Below are 14,708 nucleotides of genomic sequence, written 5' to 3'. Positions count from 1 at the left end.
CCTTATTCATAAATTACAAAACCCTGAAAACTCCACATAAGAAATAATTTTCATTCCTACTCCTACTTCATTCTCCCCACAATGATTGCCTTAATTCATGCTTTTAAGTTCTCTCCATTGATCTTTTGAACAATCTTAACTAGTCTTCCTGCTAAGAGCCTCTTCCTTCTCTAGCCCTTCTTTTATACAGTTACCAGATTATGCTCCTAAAAACTGAACAAAGTTCCTGTCCTCATGGAGTTTACATTCTAGTGGAAGGGACTGAAAGTAAAAAAAGAAAAAAAAAGTCAAAATAAACATGTGATATTGAATGTAAAGAAAATAGAATTGGGGTAAAAGGAAAGATTGAAGGAGGGAGTGATTCAGTTTTAATGGGATATAACTGACATATAGCACTATAAATTCAGAGTGTGTGCATCAAGAGGGAGTAATTTTAGGTAGGGTGGTGACCTTTGATTATAACAAATGTTAATGACCTTCAGCCAATGTCAGCAGGAATACACCCATAGTCAAACCAAGTTGGGTTTATTGACCTGTCACAAGGACACAGTATAACAAGAGGAACTGTGGAGAATCTCAGTAAAAAGGTGTTGTAAAAGATATATTATAACTGGGCTTGTGTTAGGTGATTCTAGAAAGGTTCAAGGCTTTCCTCTGGATTGGCTGCTGTCAGGAAGCAGAGGTAATTCTATGATGGAATATTTTATTTTTTAAAATTTTTTGAATGTTTATTTATTTTTGAGACGGAGAGTGAGTGAGAGAGAGAGAGAGAGAGAGAGAGAGAGAGAGAGGAGGGAATGAGCGGGGGAGGGGCAGAGAAAGAGAGGACACAGAATCTGAAGCAGGCTCCAGGCTCCGAGCTGTCAGCACAGAGCCTGACGCGGGGCTCAAACTCACGAACCGTGAGATCATGACCTGAGCTGAAGTCGGACGCTTAACTGACTGAGCCACCCAGGCGCCCCTGATGGAATATTTTAATAACTGTTTTTCTAGTAGGAAGAATAGATCAAGGGTAGGTTGTAATAGGTCAAGAAACAGGTCATTTATATTAACCAGAAATGCTTGGTCATTTTTGTGGTTTGAAGAATGTTCTTGTATTTGCTTTGTTTAGACAGAATTATAGAGGAGTCTTTTCTTTTTTTAATTTATTTTTAGTTTTAGAGAGGTCATCATAGAGCCTGACACGGGGCTTGAACTCACAAACTGTAAGATCATGCCCTAAGTCGAAGACAGACGCTTAACCAATTGAGCTATCCAGGAGGGGTCTTATATTGGGCCTATTATGGTTACAGAGTGGCCATGACTGATATTGATGTTTTGTAAGATTGTTTACATGCAACAGAACACTCAGACCTAGCTGAAAATGCCAGAGACACCAAGGCCTAGCTAAGAGTTCCAAGCCAGCTTCTGGTTGTTCAGAAGCTGCTTTTATTTTTCTAACAAAACCATCAAGTGTTATAATTGTTTCTAAGTTGCTACTTACAACTCTTACTCATAACTGTTTCCTGAATATTTATCACTGTTATTATTTAGGATACTTAGTTCTAAAACTCATCACAGCTCTGATGACCACAGCAGTAGCTTACTTAATCATTACTAAAATACACAAGATTGCTACATGCTGTGGTAAAGAGAAAAACAGCCACCTGTTTGTGGTTGAATGCCTCTTGAATTCGAAGAATTAGTTCTGTGAATTTCAGAAACCCTTTCAACAATTTCAGTCACTTGCCTCATATTCTGAAAGCTAAGAAGTTGGAGTTAGAGTATATGTGTGGTTCTGATAGATCTGCATGGTGTCAAGCTGGGTAGTGATCACGTGGGGAGCTTGTTAAACTCAGGTAGAGATTTGAGGGCCCCAAGTCGAGAAGCTGATTTAGCCTAAGTTTGGGACATTTATCCATGTTTTTTTTTTTTTTTCCTTTCTTTTTAATTACTGAGTAGTATTCCATCAAATTAGTGTACCAGCTTATTTATCCATTCTCTACTGATGGACCTCGGGATTGTTTACAGATTTTGCTGATCATGAATGAAACTGCTATGAATATTTTTGTGCAGGTATTTTTGTGCATATAGGCTTTTATATTTGAGTAAATACGGAAGTGGAATTGTTATGTCATAGTGCATGTTTAATTAATAGGAAACTAATGGGTCCATAATCTTGACATTAAGTAATATAAGAAGATTTAGAACATCAAGTTTTGTTCAGAGTGCAGCTTGGTAGAGACCCCAAAGGACCTGTAGTTACAAGGCCTCAGGCAACCCCTGTCACCCCTTAATTCTCCTCCTCAGTATTGGACCTCTGGAGCCAGAGAAGATTCCTATACAGTCCCAGAGGAATGAAAGCTGTGTGTATAACATCTGCAGAAATGTAGTTTGGGCAGTGCCTTCTGATAGTGAGTGATAGGTAAAAACCCTCCGACAAATATTTGCCTCTAGGTTCCCAGGGATTCCACCTGGCTGTGATCAAGCTCAGAAATGGAGATCCCTGAGTGCTGGAAGGTCTAAAATAAAAGTCATTCTTGACAAAGAGGCCGTTATTAGCAAAGGTTGGATGGTATGTTTGAGCAAAGGCTGGGGGAGGTTGGCCACAGGGGTGGGAGTCACACAGACTCAGACAATGGTCTCTACACTGATTGGCCTTGAATCTTGAAATAATTGCTTCCTCAGTTTTCTCAAGTTATCCTTAGCAGCTTTTAAAAACACCTGCCACTTTGCCTCCACTCTTCAGCAGGTAAGCAGGCTCCACTTAAAAGGAAAATAGAGACTATGTGACAGGAACTTTCTCACTTTCATATCTCCCTATCTGTAGCCATTTTTTATGTATCTTTCCCTATTCCTCCCAATCAGTGAAGACGATACTCCTCCTAAGATACTCTGCCATTCCACCATCTCAGGGGCCTTGCTGGCTTATCTCCTCCCTTATACTGACGCATTCCCATCATTTAAGCCTCTTCGAATTTGTCCCTCGTGAAACCTAACCTTCTCTCAATACTAGGTACTGCTCTGATCATTGTCCTACTTCTTGGATCCCATTACACTCAAACCTTGTAAATGGCTGTCTGCAAAGCCTATTCCCTCTTTCTCTTGGGGATCATCAAGGTCCGTTCAGAACGCTTTATCCTATAGTTGGCACTGCACAATCATTTTCAAGGTATACGATGGGTGGTCGATGGGACTCCAGGAGTGCAGACGATAGTCCTCTGTAGCTTGTAGTCTGGAATGCCGGATGACTCACTCGGTTGGGAAACTTTGTATCTTTTTGGCGTGCAAAAGTAACGTGATATACGCTTTCACTTTGAAATAAAGTTATGAACTCTGCAGTTGGCCACAAGCAACAAGTATAAACACAAGTGAAATACACAGCGGTTGCGGCACCACTAATTAGCCACTCACGTGAGAACACAGGGGCACACCACCCAAGGGCCACGCATCTAGTACTGCACCGGAGAGGCTACTAGGGAGCCAAGTGGGCTTCCGGCGGAACCCTGTTTACAGCTTCTCAGTGGTCTCGGTATCCGAGTCTGGGGGAGGGGGTGAGGGGAAGAGCGCAGCGGCTCCCGGCCAATGGCAGTTCTTGAACTTACACCTACAGACGTCAGCAAACGGATGTCACACAGCTGGCTCGGAAGCGTCTCCTCCCGCCTCAGAAAAGAGGCGTGGGCCCAGCGGCCTCCGTGAAACCTTGGGCGAGGGAGGGAGGGGCGCGCGCCGCTCCCCGAGAACCCCGCGCGCAAGCCGGTCCGCTTCTTCCCAGCAGTCCCTGCCTAGCGGCCGTCCCCGGTGAGCAGCCGGGCGCCCGCGCGCCCGCCCCGAGCGCGCCGCCGCCGCCAGCTCCGCCCCCTCCGCGAGCGGGCCGCGCGCTCCTGCGGCTCCGAGCAGTGTCGCGGGCGCGCGCGCCGCCGGCGGAGCCGCAGTTAAAATGGTCCGAGCGGGACCTCGCGTTCCCCCCGCCGCCGCACTGACTGACTGAGCCGGCGAACCAGGCTTGGACTGGTCGCCTAGCCGGCAGGCTCGCTCCCTCCGTCGCGTCCCCAAAGCTCGCGCCCATCGTTCTCCCGGCTTCCCGGGGCAAAGCATGTAGCCCCCGTCGGGCGCCCGGGCGGCCCGCAGCTGACGCCCACCCCCCACCGTCGCGTGTGTGCCCGTGTGTGCGTGTGTGTGCGCAGGGCGGGCGACCCCGCAGCGGGCCTGAGGCCGAGCCAGAGAGCGGCCTGCCCCGCTGCCGGAGCTCGCCTTTCGGGGCCTCCTTACTTCCCTGTCCCGGTCCCCCTCCTCGGGGCCTTCTATATGGGCCACCTTCTCTCGAAGGAGCCGCGTAACCGCCCGAACCAGAAGAGGCCTCGCTGTTGCAGCTGGTGCCGCCGCCGCCGCCCTCTCCTCAGGCTGCCCCGCCGGACACCGGCCAAGGCGCCCCCCCAGCCGGCGGCGCCCCGGAGCCGGGACTGCTTCTTCCGCGGGCCCTGCATGCTCTGCTTCATCGTGCACAGCCCCGGCGCGCCCGCCCCCGCCGGCCCAGAGGAGGAGCCGCCGCTCTCGCCGCCGCCGCGGGACGGGGCCTACGCCGCGGCCGCCTCCTCGCAGCACCTGGCGCGGCGCTACGCGGCCCTGGCTGCCGAGGACTGCGCTGCCGCCGCCCGCCGCTTCCTGCTATCCTCTGCCGCCGCCGCCGCCGCCGCCGCCGCCTCGGCCTCGTCGCCCGCCTCCTGCTGCAAAGAGCTGGGGCTGGCCGCGGCCGCCGCCTGGGAGCAGCAGGGCCGGAGCCTCTTCTTGGCCAGCGTGGGGCCCGTGCGCTTCCTGGGGCCGCCCGCTGCCGTGCAACTCTTCCGGGGGCCGCCGCCGCCGGCCGAGCCCCCTACGCCCCCAGAGATGGTGTGTAAGCGGAAGGGGGCCGGGGTCCCCGCCTGTACCCCGTGTAAGCAGCCCCGCTGCGGCGGTGGGGGCTGCGGCGGCGGCGGCGGCGGTGGCGGGCCTGCCGGGGGAGGCGCCTCGCCGCCGCGGCCCCCCGACGCCGGCTGCTGCCAGGGCCCCGAGCAGCCACCGCAGCCTCTCTGCCCCCCGTCCTCCTCTCCCACTTCCGAGGGTACCCCCACAGAGGCCGGCGGGGACGCCGTCCGAGCGGGGGGCACCGCCCCCTCGCCCGCCCAGCAGCAGCGTGAATGCGGCGACGCGGACTGTCAGGAGCCCCCCGAAAACCCCTGCGACTGTCACAGGGATCCACCCCCCGAAACCCCAGACATCAACCAGCTGCCGCCATCCATCCTGCTCAAGGTGGGTCTGGGCGAGTGGCGCAGGGATGCGTGCTTTCCCCCAACCCCGGCCCCCGCCTCGGAGGTTTTCTCTCTCCTCCCCCTGAGCGTGGAGGAGGGGGTTCCCTGATAGCCAGAGAAGTCCGAAGGGGAGATTGGAAAGCCAATGGGGAAGATGCTTATGGCCTGCTCTTTTGAAGTAGAAAAACTTGGAGTCTCGTCAGTGGTTTTTAATAGTTTGGGTTTGTTACAACAATTCAGGATTTGTCTGTTATTCCCAGTGGTTTAGAAATTATTCGTAGATGTTCTGCGAAATATTTATCACTTGAAGCAATTTACATTTACTGGTAAAGACTTCGTCTATTAGTTTTTGACAGTATTCAAACCGTACTTTCCGATTCGGTAGCTAACTAGTTGAGGTCAGTTACGATGACCTTTAATTGAACATTTACTATGGTCAGGCAGTATGCCAGAGCTTTATATACATACCTCATTTAATCCTCCAATTAACGCTATGAAATATTAACCGCACTTTATACACGAAGACACTGATACTGCAAAATAGTAACTCAGGCAGAGGTGGTCTTTGCTTTGTGGAGCTTAGAGTCTAGCGAGGCTTGAAGAGCTTGACTTGTCCAAGGTCACACACACAAAGTAAGGGCACATCTGGGGGAATTTAGGCCTTTTGGACTTGAAAACCCTGTGATTCATTCTATGTTTTGTTGCATTCCTACATTTTAACCCTTATATAGAAGCATACAGTTTGCCAGAAAGTAGAGACAAATGTATTTTTCATGGGGGAATAGGTGAGTGGAGAAGAGGTGGGTGTCCTCTGGGAGACTACAGGACACTTTCAACTACTAAGTTAAATTTGCACTTTTGTTAATGCTAGTTGAGAAATTTAAGTGACAAAGTTAGTTTTAAGTTACTGCTAGCAAGTTATTTTTTCCTCATTTCCCAGCCCCTTCCTGGAACTTAATAAATATAAACCTCTTTTTCACTGTGGGTGATATTTAAGACTAAGATATTTAAGATACTTAGTCAAAAATAACCTAGATAAGAATTTGGCGACTTTTATTGTTACTGAAGTAACTGTCTTCAGTTACAGTGTTACTGCCACCACTATACTTTTCTGATTAGACCTTTTGAACATTTATAATCCTGTGTGTTAAGATTTGTTTTACTGTAATGTTCTTGTAACTGATACAGCAAAAGAATGGGAAAGCATAACCTGTTCTTGAGTCAAAATGTAATGATTTAACTCTTAAGGAGTAGTACTTGTTGGAGGAGTAATTGCCTCCTCTGTGTTGAGGGTGTGCATTTTAGGGCAGAGCGAACTTTCTTGAGTCGTTTTAAATCAATAATGACAAAATATCAACAAATACTTGGTATAGAAGTTTGATTACTCTTGTTACTTGGTCAGTAAGACTGTTTAAAAGCAAACCAAAACAAAACCCAGGTACTTTCTACCCAAATCATAATTTCAGGAGGTAGAGAACATTTTAATAATAAAAAAAAAAAGTACATGGTCTTATAATAAAGAAAATTTGTATAGAATAAATTTTGCTAGAATAGAATATCTACAAAAAACATTTTTTTTTCATATTTTTGTGTGGACTGTTGAGAACTTGGTCTAAGGGATATTTGAGAATTTTACTTACTGGATTTGCCTTAGACATGTTGGGTAGATTTCCTTGTTAATAGAAACGTGAATAAAGATTCTTCTTGTGGATCTCATGGTCTTAGTGGTATTCGGCACAAAGGAAGTTGGGACTGTTGGAATATTGGAAATAGAGGTTTTTCAGTGTTTACTAATCCATTCCAACTTTTAGGGATAAGGCTTTTGGGAACAGAGGCTCTGTCAACATATATTTTGTTTCTTGCTCTATCTCCTTCCCTAAGTGCAGTGGCTGGTGTGAAGTAGCTCTTAGTAAATATTTATCCACAAATGAATGGACAGGTGTTCAGGATGTCTAGGCTGATACTGTGGGTGACTGTGCCATGCCACTAAGCAGTCTCTAAGAAATGTTTATGTCCTGACTTGAGTTGTTTTGAGTCTCAATAAAAGCCATGTGATGGTGAAAAGGTTTTGGCTCTGTTTCTGGTAAGAACTGGAGGTGTTTGGCCTGGAGAAAAGAAGACTTGGGGAGCTATTACAATGTTTTATAGTACAAGAAGAATTGTTGGGTAGAGAAGTACAAATCCATCACCTCTATTGGAAACATTCTTAGAAAGCATGCCCTTCTTCCCAAATAGTGGGTCAGTAGCCTTTATGATTGTGTTGCTGTATCTTTGTACCAGAAGTTACTATAGTTGTAAAGGGGATGTGGAGGAGGGAGAGTTTGGGAGAGAAATGTAAGGAAATCTGATTTAAAGGTTGTTTTTAAGGGATTGTTTCCAGGTAAAAGTTTCTCCAGGCAAACAGCAAAGGAGAAACACTCAATTTTTTTTTATGGTGCTTCATAGGGCAGATTTTTGGCTCAATATCCACAAGATTTTCTTTTTAAATTTTATTTTTATGTAACTTGCCTTAAAATATTAACACAGGTAAGGCAAAAGTTTGCTTAGGTGCACCCCTACCCTCCCATCTAGTTTCCTGTCCAGAGGTAACTGACCACTCTTACCAGTTTAGATTGTACTTCTAGAACTGCTTCTAGAACAGTAGCTTAAAGTACTTAACATGAAATCACATTTAAAATTCAGTTTCTCAGTCACAATTGCCATACTGGACTATACAGATCATAACATTTCATCATTGAAGAAAGACCTGTGTAAGCCTTCATAGGTGTTTTGTTTTGTTTTGTTGTTGATAAATGGCACCGAATTGTGCATGCTCTGCTTTTTTTTCTTTTTGTTAACAGTATGGTTTGGAAGTCTTTCTTTCCTAGTGAGCAGTGTATATGATTTCTTTTATTGTTTTCTTTTTTTTTAAAGTTTATTTTACTTATTTTTTTAAGATTTATTTATTTTGAGAAAGAGTATGAGCAGGGGAGGGAGAGGCCATCTCAAGCAGTGTTTAAGCTATTGGCACAGAGCCCGATGCTGGGCTCAAACTTAGAAACTGTGAGATTTTGACCTGAGTGGAAACCAAGAGTCGGATGCTTATCTGACTGAGTCACTCAGGTGTCCCTAAAGTTTAAGTAATCTCTACACCCAGCCTGAGGCTCAGATTCAAAACCCTGAGATCAACAGCCATATACTCCATTGACTGAGCCAGCCAGGTACCCTTTCATTATTTTTAACTGCTGCATAGTATTCCATAGTGTTATACTGTATTTCTCTACTATTGAATGTTTCCAACTTATTGCCCCTACAAACAATGTTAATACATGTTTTCTGTGCACATAGAGTCCTTTTTTTTTTTTTAAGGTAGCTTTCAAGAAGTGAAATTTTAGGATTGAAGAATGTATATATTTGGAATTAAAAAGTCCTTTCTAACAATAAGAACTGTGTGAAAATGTCCTGAAATAGTGAGCCTCACTGAAAATCATAATTACGTAATTTCAGAACAGAAAGGGGTCTTTGAGATCCTCTGGTTACTCCCCACTTCTGCATGAAAAAACAGGCATGGAGAAGTGAAATGGCTTCCCCAAGACATTTTAGATAATGAAAGGCAGACACTGGGCTGGAACCCCTCTCACTGTGTCCAGGTCTAGAGATATTTTCAGTGTATTGTGAAAGAGGGTCTGAGTAATCTTCTTTCAGAGATTTTTATGAAAGAGATTCCTGAATTGGGGATGGCACGGAGGAGCTTACACCAGAAGACTGTAAGCTCTTATGAGTCAGAGGCTAATTTTATAATTGGGTCTGTAGGGTTGAATTGTGGCCTGTAAATATAAGCAATTTGAGAAGTAGGGAATGACTCTTGAAAGGTCAACTGTGGGAATAGCTTTTTGTTAGTACTTATGCCTGTTATAGTTGATATTTGACTGGTTGATGGATTGCTTTGAATCAAATAAGGTAGCTTCAGTCTCTGGTACCTGTTGCCTTCAGAACTTAAAGCAATTCTGCCTTCTGATATCACAGTTATGTTTTTTTGTTTGTTTGTTTGTTTTTCAAATAGGCTCCACACCCAATGTGGGGCTTGAACTGAGGACTTTGAGATCAAGAGTCAGATGCTTGGAGATCAAGAGTCAGATGGACTGAGTCAGCTAGGCACCCCCAACAGTTAGATTTTTATATTGTGGAACCACTGTGCAACAGTTTTACCAAATGATAGCTGTGAAATACTTTTCTTCAAGTAGTTACTATTTGAGTGACTGCGTATTTTGAGATCTATATTTAAGGCTTAGAGACTTTGTGTGCTTTATATTTAGATATTTTGCTCTCTGTCAGCAGACCTGTTTCTTCACAAAGGAAATGAGGTGAGAGATCCAAAGTCTATTACCACCATTAGCAAAGTGCCTCACCATGTACGCACCCCTGATAATGTGTCATTAGGTATTAAATCTTTGCTTTTACAGCTTTATTACCAACAGGTTGCTTTAGTGATCGAGGAAGAATTTTATAAGAGAAATGTGCTTTGGGGGAAGGCTTATGTACTTGCTATTTTTTTCCAGATATGAAAATAAGGATGAAAACAATGGAAATGGGAGTCAAACAAAAGAAGTAATATCACTTTTTAAAGCTTTGAATGTAGATTACTAGTGAGCAAGAGAAACTAAATTAATATGTAACATTTCATGAATGCTTGACTTAAGCCTTCAGTACCAGATTACCTCTAGAAGGTATGTCTCTGCAGTTCTATGGATGATTTTAGTCAGCTCTGAAATGGAATGTTGTGAGGAAGTCAGGTTCAAGATTTCTCTTTGCTGAAGAATGCCAGATAATCTTGATTAACTTAATCAGGCATAAAAGGTGAGATTTGTTTTCTTCTTATCTTGAGAAGTCTATAAATTTTGGTGCCTTGTGATGAGTAGCTGTTAAGATGATAACCCTGAGCCAAATTTTTATGCTAACCCTGGAATACCAAGTCCTACAAATGATAGGGAATATGAGAAGGTAAGTGAAGGCATATTTGGAAGTATTTAATTTAGCATAAAAATTTCCTAAAAATTGTTTAATTTTGGCTAAATATCTTATTTTATGCTTGTCCGGAGTCTTGCCCAAGTCTTGGCCAGTTTGGAGTCAAGTGGTGTGCTACGTGCATCTACGTGGAGAAAGAAGCTAGAATAGTGTTGAGTGATGGTTACATGCATACATTTATATGTAAATTCTCTAGTTCTGTCCATATGAGAGGGCCTTAGAGCAGCAATACCCAGTAATAATGTATGCACTTAGCATCCATATCTTAGCTTCTAAAAAACATTCTCTACTAAAAGGAATCTGTGCCCTTGGAGAAATGGCTGATTACAGAGCTGATATGAAGAAAGTACAAGATGAGCCTAGAACATTTTGTGCCAGAACACAATGAAGAACTCAAAGGATAATAGATATGTGTCAGAAGGACACATCATTTCATAGTATTTCCTTCCAAAATACTTAAAAAGAAAAGTTTTGTATTTTATTGAATTTTGTGACTGACTTTAGAATAGAGCTCATTCTTGTGTAAATTTCATAATACTTTGCTATAGAGTAGCACTCTAGTTGGGATTTTGTAAGTTTGCTGTGCCTTAAATTTTAATCACTAAATTGTGAGAAATTATTTTAAATTATAGATTAGAAAATAGTTTTCGAGTCTGTGACTTCTGTGTGGCTATGTAGTTAGAAAAGTACCAGACATGTTTTGTGCCTCTGTTTTTCTAAGTGGTGCTTTATTCAAGAGACTGCTTAATAAACGTTGCTTTCAAGCTTTTGGCAGGTAATGCAAGTAGAACGTTTAAGAGGCAAGGTATGATACACATGGCAAAAAAAATGGAAAAGACCAGAAAAGTTGAATATGGTTGAAATAGTTCATGTTGAGAAGATTACAAAGAGGGAATCTATCTGAATCTTTAGAATATTACCTGCTTTGTTTCTGACTATAACATGTGATTGTTGTGTGTATGTGTGTATGTTTTCTCAATAGGAATCAAAGGTTCTGGGAAGAAAAATGATGGAATGATAGAAATACAGAGCTCATGGACTGTTAAAAAAAACAGCTCTATTGATATTTAATTTACCCAATTTAAGTATACACTTTGAGTTTAGGAAGTATGTAGAGTTGTACAACCATCATTATAATTGAGTTTTATAACACCTCAAATAGTTCCCTTATGCTGCTTTGCGGTCAATTTTTGCTCATAAGGGGTATGAGCAGCTAGGGAGCTCAGGCAACCACTGATCTGCTTTCTGCCTATATAGTTTCCCTTTTCTAGAAATTTCATGTAAATAGCATCATACACTATGTAGTCTAGAATATTGTCTTGTATCTTTAATATCGCTGTCTCTGTCATGACACCTAGCATAGTCCCTGCCACAAAAGGAGCCCGTATAAAATAGCTGCACAAATTTACTTCTTTTCAAGTATTTAAAAAATTTTTTTTGAATGTTTATTTTTGAGAGGGAGAGAGAGAGACAGAGCATGAGTGGGGGACAAAGGCAGAGAGAGAGGGAGACACAGAATCTGAAGCAGGGTCCAGACTCTGAGCTGTCAGCACAGAGCCTGATACAGGTCTTGAACTCACAAACCACAAGATCATGACCTAAGCCGAAGTCGGATGCTTAATTGACTGAGCTACCCAGGCGCCCCAGTCTTTTCAAGTATTTCTATAACTTGCATGCCACCTGCCTAGTCACAAACTTTTGCAGTAATATTTGATAGCACATAAGACCTCTTTATCAAGAAATAAAATGGCCAAGTGTAAGTGTTGGCTTGGTTGATTTTCAAGTACTCTAAGGTTCTGTGGGGTAGGTATGACCAAGTGCTAAGCAACAGTGCATTCTCTCGAAGTTTCTTCAGTGTGAAGTCTTTGAAATCTTATACTGATGCCCTGCTTAAAAACAGAATCTTTTTTCTTTTTTTAAAATTTTAATGTTTATTTATTTTAGGGGGGGAGGGGGAGAAGGAGGGGCAGAAAGAGAGAGGGAGACACAAAATCTGAAGCTGGCTCCAGGCTCTGAGCTGTCAGCACAGAGCCTCACCCAGGGCTCAAACTCACCAACTGGGAGATCATGACCTGAGCTGAAGTCAGATGCTTAACCAACTAAGCCACACAGGTGCCCCTAAAAATAGAATCTTTTAAAGATTAGAAATATTTGGCTATCACCTCGTGGTGATTAGTTCAGATTATATCTGTAATATGACTTGTACCTTTTCTGGTAATTCATATTTAAAAAAAAATTCTTTTTTAAAGTTTGTTTATTTTTGGGACAGAGAGAGACAGAGCATGAACGGGGGAGGGTCAGAGAGAGAAGGAGACACAGAATCTGAAACAGGCTCCAGGCTCCGAGCTGTCAGCACAGAGCCCGATGCGGGGCTCCAACTCACGGACCGTGAGATCATGACCTGAGCCGAAGTCGGACGCTCAACCGACTGAGCCACCCAGGCGCCCCTGGTAATTCATATTTTAGTTGTGTTTTCCAGATTCACCACTAAAGATCAAGAATATTGTTTTCAACCCAGGTCCTGTTTAGAAGTCACTGCTATTTTCTAGTAGCCATTCCCCTTGTATTCTTTTTAGTAACGGAATCTATCATGTTCTAGCTTGGCACATAATCACCTAATTAGAAACTGTTTCTCAGCCTTTCTTCTACATAGGTGTAGCTATGTGATTAAATGTTAGGTGATAAGATGTGAGTGGAAGCATTGTCCACTTTTATGGTATTCTTAGTCATACCATAAAAGTAGCTGTTTGTCTTTTGCTTCTTCCGTTTTTCAGGGCTAGACCACCTGGATTATAAGAGTAAGCCATTTTCCACTCTGTAGATGAGGGCAGTGAGGGAAGAGCAACAAGGTACAAGATGATGGATCCCTGGATCTTCTACATCCTTAGAATACCTACACCTCCTTAGTTTGGATTTCTGTTATGTTCAAGCTATTGCTAACAGGCCTGTGGTAAAGTAAGCAATTTCCTGGCTTGTTGCAAGTAACATCCAAGTTTTTTTTTCCAATGTCATTTTTTCCCTTTGTAGTTTCCTTTATTCAACAAAAATGTTGTTTCTGGTCAGTCCTTTACTGACCTGTGGTCTCTTTATTCAAAGCAACCTTCGGGGGCACCTGGGTGGCTCAGTCGGTTGAGTGTCCGACTTCGGCTCAGGTCATGATCTCTCACTGTGAGTTCGGGCCCTGCGTTGGGCTCTGTGCTGACAGCTGAGAGCCTGGAGCCTGCTTCGGATTCTGGGTCTATCTCTCTGCCCCTCCCCCACTCATGCTGTCTGTCTGTCTGTCTGTCTCTCTCTCTCTCTCTCTCTCTCTCTGTGTCAAAAATAAATAAACATTAAAAAAATTTTTTAAAAACAACCTTCTAAATACTCTTTAAGTCTTAAATTATCCAAAGATAATTTGGAAATGCCTTTGACTATATAATCTTAAAGCCAATGAATGCATCTCATGTCTTAATGTCTCCAGCAGAAACCTGGGTACATACACACAAATGTTGGTTAAATGAGTTAAGATAATTTGGGAGAGAGGTAGTTACTTTTTGAGGAGTTCAGATATGGGAGAGAGAGCATTTTAATGACAAGAACAGGAAATTTTTAATTTTAATTACCTATTTTTATGTAACAAATTATCCCACTGCTTAGCAGTTTAAAACCACAAACATTTATTATTTCATATTTTCTGTTGGATAATAATCCCTGTGAGATTGAGATGGGTCCCTTTGGTCAAGGGTCTCTTATGAGGCTGTAATCAAGGTGTTGGCTGGATCTGCTCAACTTGGGCTCCAGAATTCCTGTCCAAGCTTATTTGTGAAATTCTTGGCAGGCCTCAGGTCCACATTGGCTGTTGGCTAGATGCTTAAGTTCCTTGCCATGCCCTGTGGCTTCTCCATAGAGATAATAGCAACATGGCAGCCCACTTCTTCCAGAGCAACAGATCCTAGAACACCCAAAAATGGAAGCATTTTTTTAACTTCATCTTGGAAGTAACATCCTGTCACTTCTGCCATACTCTGTTCTTTGTAAGTGAGTCATTAAATCCAGCTCACACGCAAGGAGAGGATTACACAAGTGTAAATATCAGGAGGTGAGCTCATTGGGGACCATTGTGCAGGTTGCCTACCACAAACAATATGCAAAGATCTATTAAGTATGCGTTGGCATATCAGCTTAGTGTTTTTACTTTTTTACTCATACCCATCTTTCCTAGTACTGGTTTTATCTACACTTCACCTGCTTATTAAATTTCCTTTCAGCTGGATAACTAAGACTCATGTAGCTCCACCTAGATTTAGTCAATTATCTGTGGATTAGAACAATCATCTCACTTTTACAAAAGAGAAAACTAATGTTCAAGGAAGGTACAAACCAAATTCAGACATACTTATTTTTGTAAACTTTATTTTGAGAGAGAGCATGCAGGGAGTGGGGGTGTGGGCAGGC

At 43.3% G+C, this 14,708-nt stretch overlaps 1 protein-coding gene across 3 annotated transcripts in view; it reads left to right on the top strand.

Annotated features, from left to right (window-relative positions):
• The first annotated feature begins 3,781 nt into the window (after window positions 1-3,781).
• FBXL17 (F-box and leucine rich repeat protein 17) overlaps window positions 3,782-14,708 on the top strand; it is a 493,271-nt gene continuing 482,344 nt past the window's right edge. Inside the window, exon 1 of one of the 3 annotated variants that reach the window (XM_027036588.2) lies at window positions 3,782-5,268. In XM_027036588.2, the coding sequence (XP_026892389.1) occupies window positions 4,288-5,268 (981 nt within the window). In that variant the 5' untranslated portion in view covers window positions 3,782-4,287. The remainder of the gene's footprint in view (window positions 5,269-14,708) is intronic. The other 2 variants (XM_027036580.2, XM_027036579.2) reach the window with 2 other exon arrangements.

Source organism: Acinonyx jubatus, chromosome A1 (assembly GCF_027475565.1).
Source record: "Acinonyx jubatus isolate Ajub_Pintada_27869175 chromosome A1, VMU_Ajub_asm_v1.0, whole genome shotgun sequence".
Taxonomy (NCBI): Eukaryota; Metazoa; Chordata; class Mammalia; order Carnivora; family Felidae; genus Acinonyx; species Acinonyx jubatus.
This window is presented reverse-complemented; position numbering and strand designations above follow the sequence as displayed.